Source organism: Cylas formicarius, unplaced genomic scaffold, assembly GCF_029955315.1.
Source record: "Cylas formicarius isolate icCylForm1 unplaced genomic scaffold, icCylForm1.1 PGA_scaffold_10__41_contigs__length_53128322, whole genome shotgun sequence".
Lineage (NCBI taxonomy): Eukaryota > Metazoa > Arthropoda > Insecta > Coleoptera > Brentidae > Cylas > Cylas formicarius.
This window is the reverse complement of record NW_026844214.1, coordinates 30142197-30165650: the sequence shown is the minus strand read 5'-3', so window position 1 is coordinate 30165650 and position 23454 is coordinate 30142197. Positions and strand designations below refer to the sequence as shown.

Genomic DNA, 23454 nt, shown 5'->3' with positions numbered 1-23454 from the left:
TTTTGGAATTGACCGGTCAAATATTTTTGTGTTAATTGACCAAAATAATTTAAAAAATACCATGAAATTTATATTTATTTATATTGTGGGTTACATCGCCGTCGCGTCTTTCTGGGAACCAGATGAAATCAATATTATTGGGATTTCCCGAATTACACAGAGTCTTCAAATGTTTTTTGAAGGGGACTATATGTAAATTGGACATCACAAACGCATAATTATTTGTTATAAAATACATGTTATTATTAAATAATGATAACACTCTACAATTGCAAGATGTTTGACTAGTCAATTAAGAATTGGTCAGTTGGTTAGCCCAAATACTACAACAAGATCTATTAATGTAAATCTGATCGAATGGAGCGAGTATAAATAACGGGTGATTCAATAAGAGTTTCCACATTACAATCTGAAATATTTTTGAAATGCCACTGTATTTGTTTATTATCATATGAGATTTATAACCTCAAAACATAAACAAAATTAGGCATGGAGCAATATACGACTGAACAACGTGTAAAAATGGTGCAAGCCTATTATGAAAATGGTCGATCAAGAAAAAATGCATTTCGGGCTCTACGTGAATTTTTCGGCGCGCAAAATCGACCTTCTGGGAGGACAATTTGGAATGTGGTTCAAAAATTTGTTTGCAGAATGGATACGAGAACAAGGAGTTCATTTTTCAACGAAAATCATCTTAAGCGATGAGGCACAGTTTGACGTTGGTGGCTTTGTAAACAAACACAATGCTAGTATTTGGGGATTAGAAAATCCAAGAGAGATTGTTCAAAAAGCAATGCATCCCCAAAAAGTGACTGGTGCGGAGGAATAATTGGCCCTTTTTTTTCGAGGATAATGCGGAGAACGCTGTTACGGTTAATGCTGTTCACTATCGAAACATATCTGATTTTTTCTGGGAGCAGTTGGAAGGTATGGACATTGAAGATTTGTGATTCCAACAGGATGGAGCCACTTGTCACACATCCAGAGAAACGATGCAATTGCTGCGGGGCAAGCTTCCTGGTCGGAGTATCTCACGTAACTGCGATATCAATTGGCCGCCGCGATCATGTGATCTTACTCCCCTAGATTTTTTGTTTCGGGTATCTAAAAAGCAAAGTGTATACAAATAAACCAAACACTATTCCAGAGCTGAAACAGGAGATGAGACGCGAAATAGCCGGCATAGAAGCTGAATTGTGTCAAAAAGTGATAGGAAATTTCAATAAACGAATTACGTCATGCCACATGAGTCGCGGGGGCCATTTGAATGACATCATCTTTCATACCTAATTGTAATACACTAATCTAAAATGGCAAATAACAATGTTTGTATATTTTTATATTCTTCCGAGTTTTTTTTATTATTTTAATGTGGAAACCCTTATTGAATCACCCTTTATAATATGCACTTCAAAATAATCGCAAAGTTGCACTTTTCCCAGAAGCGAGGCTTTTTTCTTTTTACTCTGTTGCTCGTCGAACGATGATTATCTCGGGAAGGGGATATTTTATCTAGCTAAATAAAGCATGCGTTATTTTGCAGATAAATTTTTGACCTCTAAGTGTACTGAAAATTTAGTAATGCATATAATTTGGTCCTTGTAGGATATCTCTGTTTCAAACATTAGTAAAACAACTATGGAAAAAGTCAGTCAAATTTTGTGATTAAGAAATACTCTCGGGACACTATAATATGTATTTATTAATATTAATACTGGAATAGACTTCATTATTTAATTTAATAATTAAACCTGATATCCTAAACTCATGCTAATTAAAAGCTTTATGGAGGTTTTCGTTCTAGTTTTCTCTTAGTAGTTGTTGTATTTAATTATGTTCTCTAACACTCAGGTTTTTAATATGATAATGTTTTTCTATTTCAAATTGACATTCAATTACTAAATAGTTTTTGTTTTTGTAGTAAATGTTCGATTTTGTTTAACTGCGTTTTAGACAGCAATGATAATTCGAGGCAAGTGGTCAAGCCTGGATCTCTGGGGGTGCTTGACACGTCGCATGGTATGGAAATTGCACAGCTACTTCTATCTCTGTTGCATTCTTGGGGCCTAGATGATGATCTTGATCGCGTTTGTCAAGTAAAACTGGGCTTACTGAGACCAATGGTAATATACAAACATGTATAATTTACTACAAATATAAGCAAAGTAAAGATGATAATAATGGCGTAAAACGATACAGAATTTATAAAAACACCACACAACAAATTTGGCAAATTTTATTCATTAACAGGCAAAAGTAAAGTAATATAAAATATGTTTTATTTGTCAGGTGCCTATATCATTTGGTGTACTGTCCAAAGCAAATCATATGTCGCTGTTCCTTCCTACATGGCACAATACAATTCCCATTGATGATGATTTCGGGTTAGACCACTTAGGATTAGCAGACAGCTTACCTCCCGAGCTTTTAAGAAGAGAAAAGATTTGTCGTGTATTTACCAGTATAACTCATTGGGAACTAAGTACAACTTTAACGACTAACCATCTACTAGCTGTGATTGCCTTAAGTCACACCCTTATGAGCATGAGCAATGCAACATTCATACCTGAACAAGAAAGAAATCGAAAGCTGCATAGGTGAATAATAATTTGTTTTGGTTGTTTTGTACATGGTTTAGTAAAAAGCTGTTTTCTTACTTTAGAAAGTCTTAAAAATAAATTTAAGCTGAACTCTGATTTGAATAACAGAGGTACCAGAAATAAATTACTTAACTTTAACTTTATAATTTTTTGCCACTTGATTTAATAAATGATAATGTTGAAAAATTCAAATACGTTTATTTAACAAGCAAGTAGAATCACGCTTATTTTGATAAAAAACAAAATGAGCATTTTTCATTGTACTAAAATGGCTTCTAATATAAGGTACTTTTTATTAATTTTTATTTTTATAAACGTATGGTATTTTTTGAGGGCGTCAACAAGACTTAATTGGAGTAAAACAGATGAGGAACAGGAGGAAATATACACCCAGCAGCAAGCCCAAATTAAGCAAGGCTGGTCTCTTTTAGCAACATTGCACTGTGTTTTACTTACAGATAAAGTAAGATATTATATTCAATTAAAAAAAACAACATAGATCGTGAATATCATTTGTAGGTGGTTGAACATGGTGCTAAACATTTCAAAAAACCTCAGGTTGAAATGATGGCAAAACGATGGCAGCATCATTGTGTAGAAGTTAGGGAAGCTGCACAAACATTGCTTTTGGCAGAATTGTCTAGGTATCTGGGATATAATTTGGTATAAAAAGCAGTTTTATTATATTAAAACAATTACTTAGGATGGGCCCAAAAGGGAGAAAAATACTAGTAGATTCTTGGGCGCAATATCTTCCTTTGTACACGCAAACTGAAACTATTAACCAGCAAGCCGCTTCTCCACCTATAGGACAGAATAATGTAAATTCGAGTCCTACGCCAAATACACCGGACTCAGTGGTAATAATTCATAGTTTGGATAATTTTATAAATACAAACATCTTTAAATAAAATATTTTAGGATGAAGAATTTGAAGAAGAAGAAGAGCAAGAAGTTCGAAAACCGTCGAGTCTCTCGGAATTGAAAAAGAAACAATCAACTGCTGTCATTTTGCTGGGTGTAATAGGAGCAGAATTTGGCCAAGATATTACAAGTACTGAGAATAATAAGAAGAGAATAAGTGATGACAGAAGGAAGAGTTCATTTGTTGAAGGATTTGGTAAGTCCTTTATTGCATGTTTCTGCTTCTAAGTTAACAAGTAAAATTCTATACTAACAATGTAGCACCTGTAGCAACTCTACGAAAAAGCTGATCAATATGACCACCCGAGGTGAAAGACAAGATGTCATTAAAATCCTTTAAGTTTATCGATTTTTTCATAACTTTTTTAATTCCAGGTTCAGGAAATAACAATTTGGCACGATTGACAGCTATGGCGCTTTCCCATTTGCTTTTAGCGCCTCCTACCCCACGTCTGCCTGCGCATATTCCACTGCGCCGAGCAGCAATTGACCTCATCGGGCGGGGTTTCACTGTGTGGGCACCTTTCCTTGATATTAGCAAAGTACTATTAGGTAAGACCAAAAGTTCTTTGTTTCCATTATTTACCCTGTATAATTTTAGGTTTATTAGAATTGTGCTCGGAGGCTGATAAACTAGTTCCTAGTATGACATACGGACTTCCTTTAAATGCACAAGCTGATTCATGCAGGACGGCTAGGCACGCCTTGACCTTAATCGCCACTGCAAGGTTAGTATTTAAAACTTTCGACGATGCTAATAGATCAGTTTCTTTTAAAAATTCTATTTACCCTATTAATTTTATTATTTACCATTGTTTGCCATGTATCCTCTGTTGAGAAATATTTTATATAAACACTTGTTAACTTAGCATTAACATTAGATATATGTAATTACTACTTTCAATTATGAATTTCGTATTGACATTACTTATAGCATATCAGCCGTTTAAGCGATTTATCCCATAACTCGTGTCAAATTTGTACGCATTTTTAACAAGTATTCAAATTGAATTAATTCATTTCATTCTGATTAAAATATTTTCGTAATTAACGTTGGCGGTAACCCAAGTTTTTAATTCCAAATATTATGTAATCCTGCCAAACTAATTTAGTGTGATATTTGAAATGTTTTAGGCCAGCAGCATTTATAACTACTATGGCTAAAGAAGTGGCCCGCTACAATGCGATGCAACAGAATGCACAAACTCTCAACATTAATATGAATAACAACGTATTGCATAAAGCCAAACCTGAAATTTTAAGAGGTGTTGAACTACTTATTGAAAAGATGCAGACTGAAATGAGTGACCTTCTAGTCGAGGTTGATCCAGTTTTGAATTTGTACAAGTTTATCTATTTGTATATTTTTGCAGTTGATGGACATTATCCTTCACTGTTTGGATCCGAGTCAAATCAAGAATAAAGGATTGCAGGAGGTATTTCCTGCTGTATGCAAGTTTAATCAGGTGTCACACTGTTCGGCCACAAGAAGAATAGCAGGCAAGTGGTCATAAAATTTAATTTTACAGCAAAATTTCCAAATCCAAGAAATGAAACTAGATTATACAGATGTATTTTTTAGTTGGATCGAATAGCGGGTCACTGACGATTTACGAATTAAGACAAAGTAAATGCACAACCATTCCAGCGCATTCTGGTGCAGTAACAGCATGCGCCTTCAGTCCAGATGGAAAATTTTTGGTTAGTTACGCTTGTTCAGAAAACAAACTAAGTTTCTGGCAGACCAGCACAGGTAGGTGAATTTTGGCAAATCTTTTCATTGGATTTATAATTCTCCCAATCAGAAATCTCAGGCAGTGAAAAGATGACCTAAGAACATAGCATACTTTAACATAACATACATATAACAGGTCTAAGTTTTATAGGTTGGCGCCATTTTGACTACTAACAAGAGTAGCTACGATTAAATTAATGGACCACCCTCCTTGCAATGTTTTAAATGTTAAACAAAATTATTCACTAATGAAACGAAATATATATTGGAATTGGGAAAAAACAAGCTAATATTCTCAGAAATATAAATTAAAAAGTTATTAGTTGTTTTCTGAATATAGCTGGACATGGACAAAATATATTTCCTCCAATCACCCAATCATCTCAGTTGTGAAGTAGAATTAAAAAAAAAAATGTATAAATTATTTCTTTTACAGGCATGTTTGGTTTGGGGCAGGCGCAAACCAAAAACGTTAAATCTTATAGTACGGCACCAATTGCGGATGTTGCTCGCCTCAATCCAATGCGACTCGCCCGCCTTATATGGATAAATAATCGTACTGTCACACTCATGTTGGCGGATGGCTCAGAGACCCGATTTAATGTTTAAATGCTTTAGAAGTTAACGGTCGCAATAATTTTTTGAACAATCTTGTGAGGCATTTGTAAAAATGCCAACATAAGTATGTTAAAGCTTGTTGAAAAAAAAACAGAAATGTAACATATTTTTCAAATTTTAAATGTAAAAAAGAGATGGGCGCACAATGAATGTTCATTACCAATATTATAGATATGTATCCTATACAGGATGTCCCAGGAATTGCAACGAGATACAATATTAAAAAGATTAAGGGTTTTTCCTAGATTATAAATCGTGCTATGAGTTACGCGATTGTGATTGCTTCCAGATGAAGTGTTATGACATAATCGGATTAAAAATAATTTTATGAAAAAACTAAACACAACGATATGATGTAGATGTAGGCGGTAAATTTTAATTCATAACCACTGAATTACTAAAGTACATCAGATTTAATTTTATTGAGATTCTTTTAATTTACGGCTTAGGTTATATGGAGTATATAAACCTAAAGTTTAGAGTATAATACTACATTATAAAAACTAGATATTATATACTTTTTTAATTGGATTAAATTAAAATCGTTTGGTTTGCATGGGTAGCATTGATTTCTTGGTCAATAAACATTCGCGTCCGAATATTTATTTGTCAGCAAATTTGGTATGTTTCCGTCATTTTGCTATGTAATTCGTGCGAAATAAAAAATAATTCATCACAATAGCACTTTGTGTGCTATCGTAATGTGCGTAAATTGATTATTCAATCGACAAAGCAAAAAAAAAATTTAAATAGATATAAAAATGTCTTTATCATTTTTTACATCGTCCGAACATTTAGTTGTTAGGGCTGTAGTTGTTTATTTTTGAATATTTTGTGTTTCTCTGAGTATAAGAAAAAATCGTAGATAGCGTTACTTAACAGGAGCCTGGATACTGACCATGTGATAAGGATTCTCTTAATAATTGTTTTTCTTCTAAATTTGGTTTAGCAATCCTGTTGTTGTTTGTATGTCGCTTCTTTTTTGTTGATGTAAATGTCAATTGTTTGACCAATTTTTTGTTTGCTGGTTCTAAAAATTAATTCTTTCTATGTCTGTTCTTATACTCACATTCAGGCAATATGGAATTTGTTTTTAAAGAATTCAGCACTTTTAAGTTTTTTAACATAACATCATATTCATCGGAAGTGTAATGTTTCTTATTAAGGTTTGTAGTTAAATTTAAGGCAGCATTTTTTACCAATATTTTCTTTTTTTCTGTATCTGAGACAATGGAATTATTGGAGACATGTGATGAACTATTTAGGTTTTCTACCAAAATATCAAGTTTTTAGATTGTTCTTCTCCTGACAAAAAATTTAAAACTGATTGATCGTTAAAATCTTTCAACCTTACAATATGAATATGTTTGCATATCATATTTTTAATAATATAGTCAAGACATGTACATTCATAAATATGCCGGCAAATGCTAACAATATCGGCATGTTAATCCACAGCACACATCTTCACTTTTTTGTCTAAAAAGTAAATATGGATTTTCATCTTCTTTTCCTATGAAAAAATAAAACAATTATCACTCCCAGATATTTTTAAATCACTACTGCACATCCCACACTTATTAATCTCAATAAGATGTTTGAAAGTATCACCTTTTGTTACTTTTATTAGTCTACTAACTGCCTTCTGAGTAACAAATTTTTGAAGTGCGTGCGAAGTTTTATCAAGCCTTTTTACATTTTTACCATCCATATATTCATATTTTATTACCTTATACCTGTTCTCCAAAAACATCGTGTTTATGCCTTATTTTTTCGATAACAGTACGCCCACTTTTCTCTGTTATCATAATAATAATTTTATTTCTCGTGTATAATCTCTTGTCAATAGCATGTTGAGAAATGAATGAAGCTGTTTTTCAAATTTTTCCTCACTTAATAATGTTTGCAAATGCTTTAAAGTTTTATAAACTTGACTTCTTTCAGCAATATCTTTCACCTTTGTCAAATTTTGTTGCCATGCCTGGAGTAAAACAAATGAAGAGAAATTGAACCCATTGTTGATATCCAGCTGTTATAGTAAATAAGAGTAATATCTGTCATAAATGTGTTAACATTTGCAACTGTCATATTTACAGCATCTTTAATATGCTTTTAAAAAAATCATAAATGAATTGATGTTTTCTGTTTGAAAACAAAAAAGCCACTGGGAATCTTTCTCGGAATTCATCTAACACTAAGATGGTAGTCATTTCAAAATCATATGAGTTCAAATCATGTGTTCCATCTACACATACAAAATTATCTGCAAGTTTTTTAAACCATTCTTTTTGTATTTTGTTTATCAAAATTTTCAAGACAGTCTTCTTGCTTTTTGTAAAAAATTACAGAATTATTGTCCCCTAATTGAATACATTCAATAACATAGATTTCTACACTTGTAAAATCATTTTTATGCCGTAGTCTATCTTTTAAGGGAATATTAACAGAAGTCTTTATGTTGTTAATGTCCTTCATAGTTAACAGATCAGATCAGAATTTGTTGTCTAATTGTAGATAAAATACTGAAGGAAAAATATAAAAACGTAGTGGAAAAAATAAGAACAGAAGATAAATAGTCAACATTTAAAACTGATCAATCAAAGTTTAAACATTCATTAGGTACCACGTATTACATAACTTTTTTTTTTATTTTGAGAAAATTTTTAGGTAACAATTTCAATGTATTTGGATATAATACATGGTAAATAAAATATTTTAACATTTTTATTACTATTTTTTTCAGTGGATGTGTGCTCCAGTACATATTAAGCATGTGATCAATCACTTAACATCTTTTACAGTGCGTCCGTAACATGTACTCAGCATGTGATAAGAACATGCACAGTGTAATTTTGGAACATGCTTACCATATGCTTTTGCCTTTATGCAATATGTTATGCATGTGCTAAGTATATGTAAAAATGCTATGTGCACACTTACTATTGAGGAGCAACTTCTACAATTTGTTGGGAAGCAAAATTTTCACGAAAATCCTTGGATAAAGGAATGTGCTTCAAATCAATATCATGTTGATAATGGTCTCTAAAATATTGTGCAACAAATTGACCTGATTCAAATTTCTTTAAAATGATTTGGCTAGAGCAACCCAAATTTAATTTTGCTTTGCCCTGAACTTCCTCATCTTGCTTTCGAGGTTCCTGTGGTATTGTTCTTGACTTGCCTGTGAAAAATATAAAGTTTATTACAGAAAAAAGTAATATTTATAGTATATATAAAATCCATCACCTGATCTACTACAATTAAAGTAAGATAATTGTGAGTTGTCCACATTCCACAACCGGTTTCTAGTTCTTTGTTCTAAAGCCAAAAGCTAAAATTCTACTTTGCAAATGTAGGGTTGCCATACGTCCGTTTTTTTAACGAACAGTCCATTATTTTAATGCCATCTGTTTGTTCGATCTGTTGAATCCGGTTGTCCGTTATTTTTCATATATTCCTTGACCCCAAATTTTACTGGGTAAAATTGTGCATATAGAGCTACTTTTTCTAAAAAAAATTCACCTACGGCGCCAGCGCGCGGCGTAACTTAATTTTTTGTAAATTTATAAATAATATGGCAACCCTTTCTATAGAAAAATACTTGAACCAAAACCTCAAGATATATATTATTTAACTTACCTTCAACCCTAAAAAAATTAAATGTTTCTGAAGATATCTGAAAACTGTGCTGAGATTGCAAATGATTCGGTAAGTCTGAATGTTGTCACGCATCCTTCTAAGCATTTAAATATATATTTATCTTGGTAGTAGGCTATTTCATCATTTCTTTCCACATCACTTTGCACTTCTCTTGTGAGTCTATTAAAATTTGACTGAGTAGAAAAAATTTCTTCGCAAATGAAACAAAATACTGGCATACTTTCAACTTTCGTCAAAGTAGGTCCACTAAGAAATCAAAACAAAAATAGTAGTGAATAATGAGGTTTAGTCAACTAAGCAAAACCTAACCAAGACTAACCAATTTTATAATTTATCGAATTATTTAAGTAGTAAAATGTATATTGAAATAATCATTATTTTTCGACGATGAGTTTAAAAACGATTTTTAATGCAATAAATATTAACCAAATTTAAACTTACTAAAACGGTAGGTAATCAAGAAACTTTGACAAGCATCAAATAATGACATGAGACACGGGTTTTCATGCCAACCTTGATATTTATAAATGAATTATTTATTATCTCCAACAATTGACTAGTGACCGAGTTAGTGATTAAATATGATCGAAAAAGTGAATAAATGTTTGGAAAGAGCTAAACATGTCAACTGATTATAAAACAAAATAATAAACATAAATAATAACATTTTATTTGGTAAACCGAAAAAAATAAGCCATTAATAACAACCCGTAAAGTGATTTTTTTCCCCAAAATCCAACTTTACGTAAGCAAGTAAGCAACCAGAATTGCGTCAATCATAGCACTATTGTTAGCCTAAAAAAACCTCTTTGCCCACTTCAAGTTTATTAAATGCGTTAAGCCTCGCTCACCACTTTCTTTCCAGAGATAGAACAAACAGCGTTAAAAACAAAATGTGAACTTGTCTCAGCTTTAAAATAGTACGCACTTACAAATTTTTGTAGAATCGGAGTTTTAAATTTTAAGATAACAATTGCGCCCCCTGATGGTCATTTCAGAAACTCAAAAATAATTCTCAGCATTTCATTTCGACCGATTTACTTCATACATTTTCTTTTTCAAAATTCTAGGACCATCTCTTTCTCCCTTGTCGGCCTTTTTGGAACACCCGGTATGTGCTTAACAAATGTAGAGTTTTGGATCCAATATAAAAGAAAAAAAATCAAGCTTTTTTAGATATATCACTTTTGTTTTGTTATGTTAGTTGGACATCGGGAAACATTTATTTCTGGGTGGTGAACTTATCTATAAAGAAAAGAAATGGAAGTTAATTTTCTTTTAGCTATCCAAGGCCTCTCAGATAAACTGATAAAAGTCAAACGACAATAATGTGCAAAACGGACGATCGAATACAGGCAGCTGCATCATTTTCGAGATATTTTTAATTGGCAATTTAGATCTTGTATATTAAAAACTATATAAATATGTTGAAAATAAATACCAATGCTTTAAATTTGCCTAACTACCAAGTGCCTCACTTATAAAAGTTTTTGAAAATTGCGAAACTGTTCTTTTTGCACTATATTTGTCCACCATTTTAACATCCTTTAATTTTTTATCGGATATTTTTCAAAATTTTTCCTTCAGTGGCAATCTTATTTTTATTAAAAATTTCAAACATATTTGCAACTTGTTATCAAAGCAGTATTGTGTTTACCGTCTGTAAAAGATTTTGAGTTTTTAGAAATATTTCTGTATAATTTATGTTAAATATTGCTTGATGATTTTAAGGTTGAAGGTATGAACTGAAATGACTTTTGTTAACAATTAATTCAGCTACATTTCTCCTTCTAATTATTAGTCTTGCATTTTATAATTTAATTTAGGCAAACATAATTAACTAAGAAATTGATTCCTATGCTCAAGTGAGCTTATCTGGTTTTCATCATTTATTAGGGTTTTTGTACTTTTTTATCGCAATGGGGTATTTTAAGTTTTCTTGTAAACACATTAATATTGCGTTTCACCAACGTCTCTCTCTTTGACTTAAAGATATTATAATTCATTCCATTAGATGTGTTTGGCATAGAACTAATTATGAACTGGAAATAGATTGAATATTTTAGACATTTATTGCCAACAATAATAAGTAAAAAATACCTGGATTTAATGTATAAGTCACATAAAATTCCCAACTATTGAACTATTTGTGAATATCTGGATCAACTTGAGTGCAAGCAAAATGTTATAGAATGTTCCAACAAGAAAGTAAAGTTTAATATTTTGTATAAAATTTTGCTATTAAAATATTAGAATATTGTTTGGCCTTTTGGTTGGTTAATTTAAAACTGATATGTTTTGGTTTGTACTTATTCCCGATTGAGATTAGAGTCCTTAAATCGCATTTAGAATATCGATCTAAAAAAATCGGTTATAGACGATTTTTAAATAATTTTCAAAATAATTCTGTTTCAGATTTATTCCAATATTTATGTTCAATATCAATGGCTTCCCTGTATACCATAGCTTTAAAATTCGGCTAATGCTGCTATATTAATGTTGCAATTATGCTTAATATTCTGCAGTACGTACCGATACCCTATGATATAAGAATTACTAACACATTAATTTTTCACTTTTAAACTGACCGCTTAATGGTCTTACCGCTAAAATGAAAGGAAATATTTTATTTTCACGTGGGAATTCTAAATTGGTGGATAAAATTGTCATTCGTGATTAGAAAATTTTTTATTACAGTTATTAACTTATGTATCGCAAGTTTAAATTGATATTGTTACGTTATGTTATTTATTTGTATCTATTAAAATATTTAGTTAAATTATACTTTTTATTTTTTAGATATTTATAGAAATTGGCTTAGTTATATTCGTGTCTACATATTTTATTTAAAGTAAATGTTTTTGGAATATATACACATAGATGTTCATACAACGTTATAAAATTAATTGAATTCATCAAACAATTTTACTGTAATCTGGAGTAAAATGTCTTGAAGGTTTCATTACAAATAATGTCACTAAGTTCACCATTTTGCGACTATATTTTGAGGGCATACAATTTTTAGCAATATTTTTGTCGTGAAGGTCAGTAAATTTGGTAACTGAATGTTTAAAAAGTTATGATCTGAATCGCCCACTATTATTTGTGATAGTATGATTCATTAAGAGAGGAAACTACTGCAGCATTTTTTCTGCTTCCATCACATCCCAGGATGCTCTTTGCTTGAACTAAATTATTAGGTTTATTAAAATTCCGTCAATTTTTTAGTACATTGCCATCCAGAAGTGAAAATTTATCAGAACAGACTTATGCCAACGAAAATGTTTTAACTGTTTTTTGTTTTATTATTTGGTGCATTCTCATCTGCGACTGGATGTCTAAGAACGTCCAGGCTGTCTCTGAAATCCCAAAAATTCAAACTTCAAAGAGTTCTTCAATATGCACGTTTTTTGTTTAATAAAAAAATAACTTTATTCTAAAATAAAATGTTAAATATTTTTTCTTAAAAAATGTAGTTAAGTGTTGAAAATATCTTTTACTTTACTTTTCTAATTTTACTACTCTTATAAGAATCTTATTAACATGATGTTGAATTTTGATGTTGAAGTTTGAAAATCAAATACATTTTTTTGCAAAAATGTGTATATTGTAATGTTTTTTGTAAATGTGATTGAATGTAATTTCTATTTCAGTGATTTAATGGAATATTATTTACCAATCAAGGTTTTTTGTATTTTCATTTTTGTTAACTTCCCTTAAAAGGAATATAATTATGAATATTTAAAACTTTCAATGGTAATAAGTAATGAAAAAACAAAGAAATTCTAAATGTCCTTTAAACTTGTTACTTCTTGTTCCAGTTATTAAACTTCTACTTGTTCAAAGTTTATGCCCTAAGAATAGCCCTTTTTATTTACCCTCAGTCCCTAAATAATATTTTTAAACAAGAACACCAAAGATTTCTGGGCATTGAAATATATCTCTGTAAACTCTACTTTTAACGTTCTTATTAAATGTATATATATATATATATATATATATATATATATATATATATATATATATATATATATATATATATATATATATATATATATATATATATATATATATATATATATATATATATATATATATATATATATATATATATATATATATATATATATATATATATATATATATATATATATATGAAAAGGTTTTAGCAATATGTATGGCAAATATTCAAAATATATAAAAGTACAGTATAACTGATTGTTTTTCTGTTGGGCCAAATTATTCACACATCATGTTATCGAAGTATCTCCTATGGTTTAGCCCTCCGTAAACAGTACAGTATGATATTGATTGAACACGCAGGAAAAAAAATAAGATTTGACTACACTGTCTTCTTAATCCATTTATAAGCTATTCTTTATCCGATGTTGATCTCCTTCACCAAAGATTATATAGTTCTTTCACGTTATTCAGTGAACATATTCGTGCTGTGTTGCAAAAATGTACCCAAAAACTTAAGTCATTGGAAAAGTGTAGTATGCAATATGTTTATAAACATATTCAGACCTTCTGATTACACACTCACCCCGCTCCTGCCTAACCTCCCTCGTAAGTAAAACGTTGTTTATATTATTGCGGAAATAATAATAGGTTAAATAAAAAAAGTTCACTACAACTTGCCACGGGCATTATATTTTTTGGGGCTTACCCCACACGCATTCACTCTATCTGAAGGGTTCTTGGCTTGGCTTGGCGTGTGTCGAAATAGATCAACAGGTGCAGCGAAAGGATGGTATAAGGCTTAGGCATATACACTAAATCATGTTAAGAAATATCAAGAAATAAGTACTGAGGGAAGAAACGGAGGCGTTTAAAGCCATTTAATAATGTACATGTTATCAATTTAGATCTTGTATATTAAAAACTATATAAATATGTTGAAAATAAATGCCAATGCTTTAAATTTGCCTAACTACCAAGTGCCTCACTTATAAAAGTTTTTGAAAATTGCGAAACTGTTCTTTTTGCCCAAAAACTTAAGTCATTGGAAAAGTGTAGTATGCAATATGTTTATAAACATATTCAGACCTTCTGATTACACACTCACCCCGCTCCTGCCTAACCACCCTCGTAAGTAAAATGTTGTTTATATTATTGCGGAAATAATAATAGGTTAAATAAAAAAAGTTCACTACAACTTGCCACGGGCATTATATTTTTGGGGCTTACCCCACACGCATCCACTCTATCTGAAGGGTTCTTGGCTTCAAGATTAAATCTGATGTTATAGTGAAAGCTAGGGGCGTGTGTCGAAATAGATCAACAGGTGCAGCGAAAGGATGGTATAAGGCTTAGGCATATACACTCTAAATCATGTTAAGAAATATCAAGAAACAAGTACTGAGGGAAGAAACGGAGGCGTTTAAAGCCATTTAATAATGTACATGTTATATGTATATAAAATATTAACAATATAAGCAATTTTATTTTAAAATTAATTCCAAGATGAATAATTACGTCTCCCCCGAAAAAAATCATTAAAAGTAAATTTTTCGATAGGCTTTGCCCGATCGGAAAGTGCAATTTCACTCTTGCTTAGAACGACAATACACAATTCACTTTGCGCTCTTAAACTAATTTGAACCAGCATTAAAATATAAAAGACACTCTCCATTTGTAGTCACAGACTTTTTTTTAAATTGTTCCTTAAGAGCTGCTATATGCAGACTAACGGACTTTATATATACCATTATAAATATATTTACATTACATTCCATTACTTAAACTCCTGTTTTATAGCGTGAGAAGATAAGGGAAGGAAAATAAATGGTCGATTATAAGAGACTAATAAAATAGTGTGGGAAATTACTAGTTGGGCATAAAATCAAAAGATATACAATAGTTCGATTATTGTTTCATAAAACTGGCGATAAAAAAATCTGTATTACTTTAGTCTTTAAATGGATCTTTTGGAAATTTTATCTGGTTATTCCCTTAAAACGGAGTTGTCAACTACAGTATATGCAGGTGTTTAAATCTTAAATCTTGTATAACATTTTTTTCAAAATTTAATCAATAAAGTAACTTGAATTATACAATAAAATATGTTTCTCTAATGAGAGCCTGATAAGCTATATATTTAATTGGGTTTGAAATATTTGTATTTACTTGTGCGCTTATAGTTAGTGTTTACTAGCTCGAAAGCTTGTGACTTAATGACCTCGTTTAAGGTTGTAGATGTTTCGACATTTTCTTGGATTGACTCCTTAGACTTAACAACAACTGGATAATTATTAGTATCAATTTGTTCTTTTACTTCAGAATGTCTTTCTGTGTCTGTTATTTAAGCTCTTTGGGCAAAATCAAACCATTAATGATATTTTCTACGTCTAATTCACATGTACACAACAATTTTCTTGGGAAATTTTTCAACAGATATATATAATTTGAAACCAATTGGATTTGGTTCCATAGCTGAACTGCAGGCAATTTTGTTGGTACCTTGTTTAAATTTCCTATCTAGTGAAGAAAAAGTAAAATTTTGATGTTGGTACCTTGTTTAAATTTCCTATCTAGTGAAGAAAAAGTAAAATTTTGAAATATTTTTGGATACTTTGATGGTGCCCTAAATACATAAAACAAGTCATCATTTATTGGGTGCAGTCGTACTTGATGAGACTCACATTCCAATTCTAGAATAAATACTGAGGAAGTTAATAAGCTTCCTTTGTGTACATTTTCGAAGTGTAATAATATGTCATAAGCTGAGCCTTGAAAGGTACAGTTAGGACAGTTATAATGTCCTCCAGTACATACTTTCTCCCGCCACTAAATCCAACAGAGAAATTATGCCTGGATAGCCATTGATTGACATCTACCACATAGAATTGCTCTATTCGGATAAATAAATAATAAAGTTCATAAACATTTTAGAATAGAAAATGTAAACGCTTCGCAAAATACAGTAAATTAGGTTAAGTCTTCGTCTTTATTTCATAGTTGCATAGTCTACCAGGAAAGCTTTTTGTCAATTGATTTGTTCAGCGATGCGTGGTTGATTTTGGTCGACCGTTGAACTTCAATTACAGCCAGTTTTTTTTGGTGGTTATATTTAAATTTGAAAACTGTGATAGATTAATTATTTGGTTTCTGACAAGATTCCCACAAATTTGGGATACAAATTAAAAAATTATTGAATGTGACTACTAAAATGGAAATTTCCTTTGACAAAGGTGACCCTTTCTTTGAAAACGAGAAACTTTTATAACAAAGATGAGGACTCGATGCCAATCGCGACGTTCTGTTGAAAAATAAATATTTCTACTAATTTCTTTGGTAAATGTTATGAACGCGTTGCGACTACGCCTCCTATACTACAAGACAGTGAAACGCTAAAATATGAGTCCTCACATTAGGAAGACGATATAAATGGCTGTATGGCGTTAATATCAAATGTCAGTGACAAAGGATAAAAAACACATTGCTTTATATTATTTTAATGTTTAAAATGTAGTAATAATATGTAGAATAGAAATTTATACAGAGTGCATAAGTAGGTATTTTAATCTAACTACATTGGAGCTTAAATAAATAACTCAGACAACTAGGTAAAATACAAAATAAAGTCTTGATCAAGGGAATTTTTTTAACTGAGCTGTTAGTACTTCTCATGTTGAATCAACACTGTCTGTCTCTTTCAATTTCATGGGGTTGAAAATGAAGCTCAGATACCATAAAATGAATAAGATTAGAAATTTTTTAACTTGCCTGCCCATATTAAAAACTATTTCAGTTGTTTTTTTATTGGAACAAACTATTATCTTTTTATTGCTGGAATCCATTTTTTCCGCAAGGTCTCTGCTTCTGGAAATGAGAAAATTGTCCCTTTCGGTCCATTCTTACATTTCCCAACGTAGCAAGTGTTTATAATTATTAAATGCAGTCTTTAGTTTAAATAATTAAGGAATATCTCGCACACATAAACGATTATCTAAATATCAGCCTACAAAAAATAACAAATATTTTGATTTCGCATATTAATCTGAGATTGGTAACGACGGCTAAACTATTCACACGTGTTCGCGAATACTGTTAATTTGTCGCTTTTTCATTATCAAGAATCTCAATTAAAACGTATAAACGAACATACAACCCTACAGAGACCGACATTATTCTCACATTCATAACCAGTCATCCTTTGTTTACAGTCTATCGTTTTCTCTCCGTGTGGCAACTTCTACGTCACCTTAAAGGTTTGGTATTTGTTTTGATATATTCTAATCTTAACAAATCTTCTGGATGTTTATAAATCAAACTTGCTGCCGTTTCGCCAGTCATCCCGTTGGCTTCTTCAGAACTTAGCTGAAACAACCGAGACAGGAGGAATATAGAAGATTTGTAAATAATGTTACAGTAGCCTGTGGAAGTCTCTATGAAAAATTAATCAAACTTGTTTATACCAAAAAATAGCAGTTTAAGCTTCAACAGATTTCATAAATTTTTGACGAAATAATTTTTCGTTCATTTGTTAAAGATTACAAACATACTTCTCAGAAACGATAAACGATAAGGATAAGTTCAAAAGTTGGGTAATGGGGATCCATATAAAAATTAAACTTGTCTTTTTTTGTTACGAGTTTATTTCGCAAGTTAGAAAAAACCTACAAATACATTCACATTATTGGACCTTTTTAAACTTCTTAGTTTGTCAATTGCAAAATTGGCTTTTTCTGGCTTGGCGCTTTCTCACACCTACATCAAGTATTTTTTTATAAGCGTTATCTTCAACGAAAAATTCAATATATTACAAAAATCATCGATCTTTCACTTTCTCTTATTTAAGTTTAAGGTAGGTCAAAAAGTCACAGTTGTACTGTATAAATGGTACTGGTTAAATTATAACTTGCATTGATTTTTTTTAAGTCGCTTTAAGCCGACAGTGGATTCCTCTAGTCAAAAATCTAAAGAAGTTGCGAAAAATCCTAAATAACACCTCTGTGACAAAAATAATAACAGTTTTCAAAATAGCGCTTGTATTGCAAAAAAAAATAGCCTAATACATTAACTACTTTCATTGCGCGTTTTAAAAATATATATAAAAAATAAAATATCTATAAATAAATGCAAAAAATAAAACATTACTAAATAAAGATCTAAATGCTTAACATATTTTAAAATCTATTATTAATACATTCGAGTTATAAAGATAAATAAATACTGTAAGCACGCATATTTCGCATTAATAACTTTCAATTAGATACAATACATAATAAATAACAATGCGCAAGTCCCTCGCCATTACCAATTGCAGTGTTATACAGTTAATAACAATTTTGTTGGCGTATCAAAGATTTTTCCTTTATAAGCTCCTTCTGTTAAAAGTTGTTAGAAACTGTGTTTTAATTTAGTTTTGTTTGTTTGTTTGCTTGCTTTTTTTTGTTCCAACAGCTTTGCCGCTTAGGTAATCGTTTTACGAGAAAATGGCTTTTGATAAGTGATGCTTACTTTCTACCCTCTTTATCAACTATATAATGTTTAGCATCTCTACTGTTAGCCGATATTAATATATGTATATGTGTCAATAATAAACGAATTTACATTTAATAAAACTACATTTTAAGGTGGATTTGGATAACAAACGTATGACCAAAAAAAAAATCAAGATAATAGTTTCTGCAAATAATCTTTTGTGCAAACTGAAAAAATGACCAAGCCGCTTAATGACATTTTGACTGCATAAATTACTTATAAACAATTAAACCGTCTTGGCTTCGTTTGTACCAATTATATAAGAGACACCCTAAACCGCAGTTTGTTTTAAATGTGGCATTTCCACTCCATAAAACTTAAATATTATTCCAAACGATACCTTAGTTAACTACTTCTACAACAGTTTATATGACTATGTGATGTGTAAAGGGGCACTATTTAGTTTTTATCATTTCGCTCTCAGTAACTCAATCAAAATATTAATACTGAAAATGAGTTACACTGTTCTGTCAGCAGGTGAAATTTCCAAAAATTGTATTATATAAATTGTAACCTACAATGGCTATAGAAAAGACAAACATATTTCTACAACAAAATGACCTTTTGAAATATACTGTAAACAATCTTTTCACTAAATTTAGGTCAATTCGTTTGTGAAAATGAGTCACAGCCAAATTCTTATCTGTAAAACAAAAAACAACGTGCTTCTATTCAAGATTTGATGCCTATTAGACACTTCTTCATATTATATAACCATGTCTTATCTCGTCATTGTTTTGCTCGATACCTAAAAGGATTAAGTATTCTAATTTTAGTTAAAGTTTAGAATAAGAAAACGGGACACAAAAAATGAAAACAACTTTACACAACCTTCTGGGCGAGCATTTCGCTAATCAAGTTAGTATCATTAGTATCATTAGAAAATACATTGCTGAATCAATATGCAGATAACAAAAAAAAAATCATCAGCAAATAGCGGACACTTCGAAGGTAACAAACAAATTTGAGCGGTCAACAGATAAAAACGCGGTTCAACTTTCGTTTCTAATAGGTCAGATGTTACTGAAAAACAGACATGACCTAATACAAGCTTTGTCAGTTACATATTGCTCGTGGTACCTTTTAAATGCCAATGCTTCTAATTTTTGAGCTACTTTATAAATCAACTGACAACAATAATTACCATTAAAACCAATTAACTCCAAAGTATTCTCCACTAAGTAGTTAAAATTCTGTCGCGACCTGTTTTTTTCCCGATCTATAAATTGTTATCGAATACGTCTCGTGTATTTAGTTGATCGTTTATCAAAAATGTGGAAGTAGTGGAAAATAAAGCAATAGGTGAAAACATTTACATGGCTGGAAGAAAAGAAAATGGCATATATCAGTTTTACATTAAAACGATAGATTCAAATAAACCTGGATTTGTAAAATCTGCAAGAAAAATTCAAGGGATAGTTCAAAGACTTAAAGCACACCATGATGTTTGAGATAAGTAGCAATGATGTTTTGTTTTATTATTACTTATTTCATTTTTACAAAAAAAAAATGTTAATGTTATTATTATGTTTATTTTGAATGATGCATAAAAAAGTATTTCGTATTCATATTGTATATTTCTTTATCTTAGGAAAGAATGTACACGATTTTCAATGTATTAAAAAAATAAATAAATTTAATCCAATAAATCCAATCCCTTTACTAATTTTTTAAAAGAAAATTGAGAGCGTATTTGGTTTAGTAGATCTTGCTATTACATCGTCTGCCTCGAGTTCCCTGACACTCACGACAGATTTGTCAAGCCTTTGGAAATCTCCGCAAAGTCCAAATCAAGAAAAATAAAAAAAACTGAAAATTAGCCTAACTTGAGTAGTTTCGTAATGCAAACATCAACAGTTGAAAAAGAAATGATTGAGAAATAACTAGCAAAGGCAAAGGCACCTGGTTATACGCCGCCATCAAGAAAAACGTTATCATCAAGCCTTTTAGATGATATCTATGAGGAGGAAAATGCACAATGTTTTTCGTCTCCCTCAGGATATGTGAATATGTCCATTGACGGGTGATGAAACGTCCACAATGAGCCAGTTATATAACATAATATAATAATAACAACTAAAGATGGACGAGCGCTTCTTTACGAAACTATTGATACTTCGGGAAAACTTCATACTTCACAATATTTGACTGAACTAGTTTGTGTTCTAATTTCTTCATGTAAATCACAACAGAGGTAAAATCTTTTGTGACAGATAATGCAGCAAAAAGACGTACTCAAAAGTTATAACTTATGGCTGCTCTGCACATATTTTGAATTTACTGTACAGACTTACAAATACCCGACGTCAAAGAACATGTAGTCCAAATTGTTAAGTATTTTCGCGATAACGATTTAGCTCGAGCGAAATTCAGTCAAGAAGGAGGCAACGCTTTAGTCATTCCAATTCATGTGCGATGGAATAGCGTTGCTGACTGTTTAAAGATGTACGTCACTCAGTCACTCATTATTAATAATCTGTGAAGTAAACAAAAACTAAAATGATTCGACCATTTACCAAAAGGTGTCAAATATTGGGCTTAAAATATCAATTGTTCTTGAAACGCTACTATCTCAGATGCTGTAGAGCAGTGAAAAAATACAAAGAATTCAGGATCGATGTAAGCAGCCACTCACGTCATATCATTTTATAGCCTATACGTTGAACCCTCAAAAGCAAAAATATGAGTTAATACTGGAAGAAAAGATCTTACTTTCGAAAGAATTAATAATGGACTTTTGCCATTAGTAATAAAGTTGAATGCCCGCAGTTGTTCATTTAAAAAAGAATAAAAAACGTAAATGGACATCAGCTTCCGCAGCGTCAGTAGTACTTTTCAGCACTTTTGGTTTTGTACACTCCGATATAAGGAACAGAATGGGGATAGAAAAACGAAGAAAATTAGAATTTCTGTTCAAACTACACAACGAAAATGCAGAAGCACAAAGTGTATATTATTGTGTTATTTGTCTTATAAAAAGTTGTGTTTTACTTTTTATTTGTGATAATATTTTTTACGTTGTACTTTTTGTGTTGGTCTCAACAAAAAAATATTTTAAAGAATAAGAGTTTGATTTAAATCGTGATTTTAATCACTTTATTAAAATTAGCTCATCCCTGAAGACGAGTTGTTGGTACTAAATTAGAACGGTAATTACCCGTGGACCGCATAATTTATTTCAAAAGTCTCAAAAGTGTCAAAGACAGATAGTGAAGTACCCACTTCGCCACTAGATATATGGGGGCCTTGCATAGGTCGCTAATACAGGATTTTTTTAAGCCACAATAAGACCTTGCAGCATTTAACAATCAACCTGGCCGGACAGTTCAACAATTTTCAGTTTTATATGCGGCATTTTAACGGCAGTATTTTCTTAAAATATGGCCAGATCCCGTTGAAGGTTTAGGGAAAAACAAATTAAGTGAGTGGAACTATGTACAAATTGGCATGTGCAGATCATGCCCATCTCAACGAAATCATTATAGCTGACCAAAGCAGATCAAATATTTACCATACTGGCCACTATATTATCAAATAGCTATATGGGCGTACCAACCAAAGAAAGAAAACAACAATAGACAATGTTTTCTCGTGTGATATTTATATGGGAGGATATTTTTTTAATGTACAGTAAAATAAAAGAAAAAAAATTAATAATGATAACTAAATATTCTAACAAAAATGTTTCAGCCTTGTGGCATATTAATAAGTAAAAATATAGGCACATGTTATTTATCCTATTTTAACCATCGCAAGTACCAACAAAGAGTTAGTTTCTTGTATGTTGTTACAATTATTATTTTTAAATAGTAATGCAAAGAGGAATTCATCACTATGAAATTCAACCATCAATAACTTAATTTTGTACAATTATTTTAAAATTAAAAAATATTTTCACTCTTGGTTACGATTTTATGCATTTTTGCAGTAAAACGCAATGTTGTGAAATTATCTTTTACAGAGTAACCCGACGCAATATTAAATTACAAATAAGTAACTAATTGAATGTAATCAAAATTCAAAAACTTACTTTTCCCATCTAGCATCATCTGATTCATGAGTCAAATACCTGACACCAATTTGATTTTCCAATGTTCTCAAGTCACACCAAGTTTCATAATCCTAAATAATGCGAAAATTTATTTTGGCAATTTAGATCTTGTATATTAAAAACTATATAAATATGTTGAAAATAAATACCAATGCTTTAAATTTGCCTAACTACCAAGTGCCTCACTTATAAAAGTTTTTGAAAATTGCGAAACTGTTCTTTTTGCACTATATTTGTCCACCATTTTAACATCCTTTAATTTTTTATCGGATATTTTTCAAAATTTTTCCTTCAGTGGCAATCTTATTTTTATTAAAAATTTCAAACATATTTGCAACTTGTTATCAAAGCAGTATTGTGTTTACCGTCTGTAA

General features: G+C 30.9%; 1 protein-coding gene across 7 annotated transcripts in view; it reads left to right on the top strand.

The window, feature by feature from the left end:
- Positions 1–7139, top strand: part of LOC132708820 (WD repeat-containing protein 7) — a 48123-nt gene extending 40984 nt beyond the window's left edge. For 6 of the 7 annotated variants that reach the window (XM_060681440.1, XM_060681432.1, XM_060681473.1 and 3 more), the window contains 12 exons: positions 1957–2126; positions 2293–2600; positions 2937–3066; positions 3123–3247; positions 3307–3463; positions 3525–3723; positions 3903–4079; positions 4129–4255; positions 4662–4848; positions 4901–5027; positions 5110–5280; positions 5699–7139. In XM_060681440.1, coding sequence (XP_060537423.1) covers positions 1957–2126; positions 2293–2600; positions 2937–3066; positions 3123–3247; positions 3307–3463; positions 3525–3723; positions 3903–4079; positions 4129–4255; positions 4662–4848; positions 4901–5027; positions 5110–5280; positions 5699–5871 — 2051 coding nt within the window. In that variant the 3' untranslated portion in view covers positions 5872–7139. The remainder of the gene's footprint in view (positions 1–1956; positions 2127–2292; positions 2601–2936; positions 3067–3122; positions 3248–3306; positions 3464–3524; positions 3724–3902; positions 4080–4128; positions 4256–4661; positions 4849–4900; positions 5028–5109; positions 5281–5698) is intronic. The other variant, XM_060681464.1, reaches the window with a different exon arrangement.
- Positions 7140–23454: the final 16315 nt, after the last annotated feature.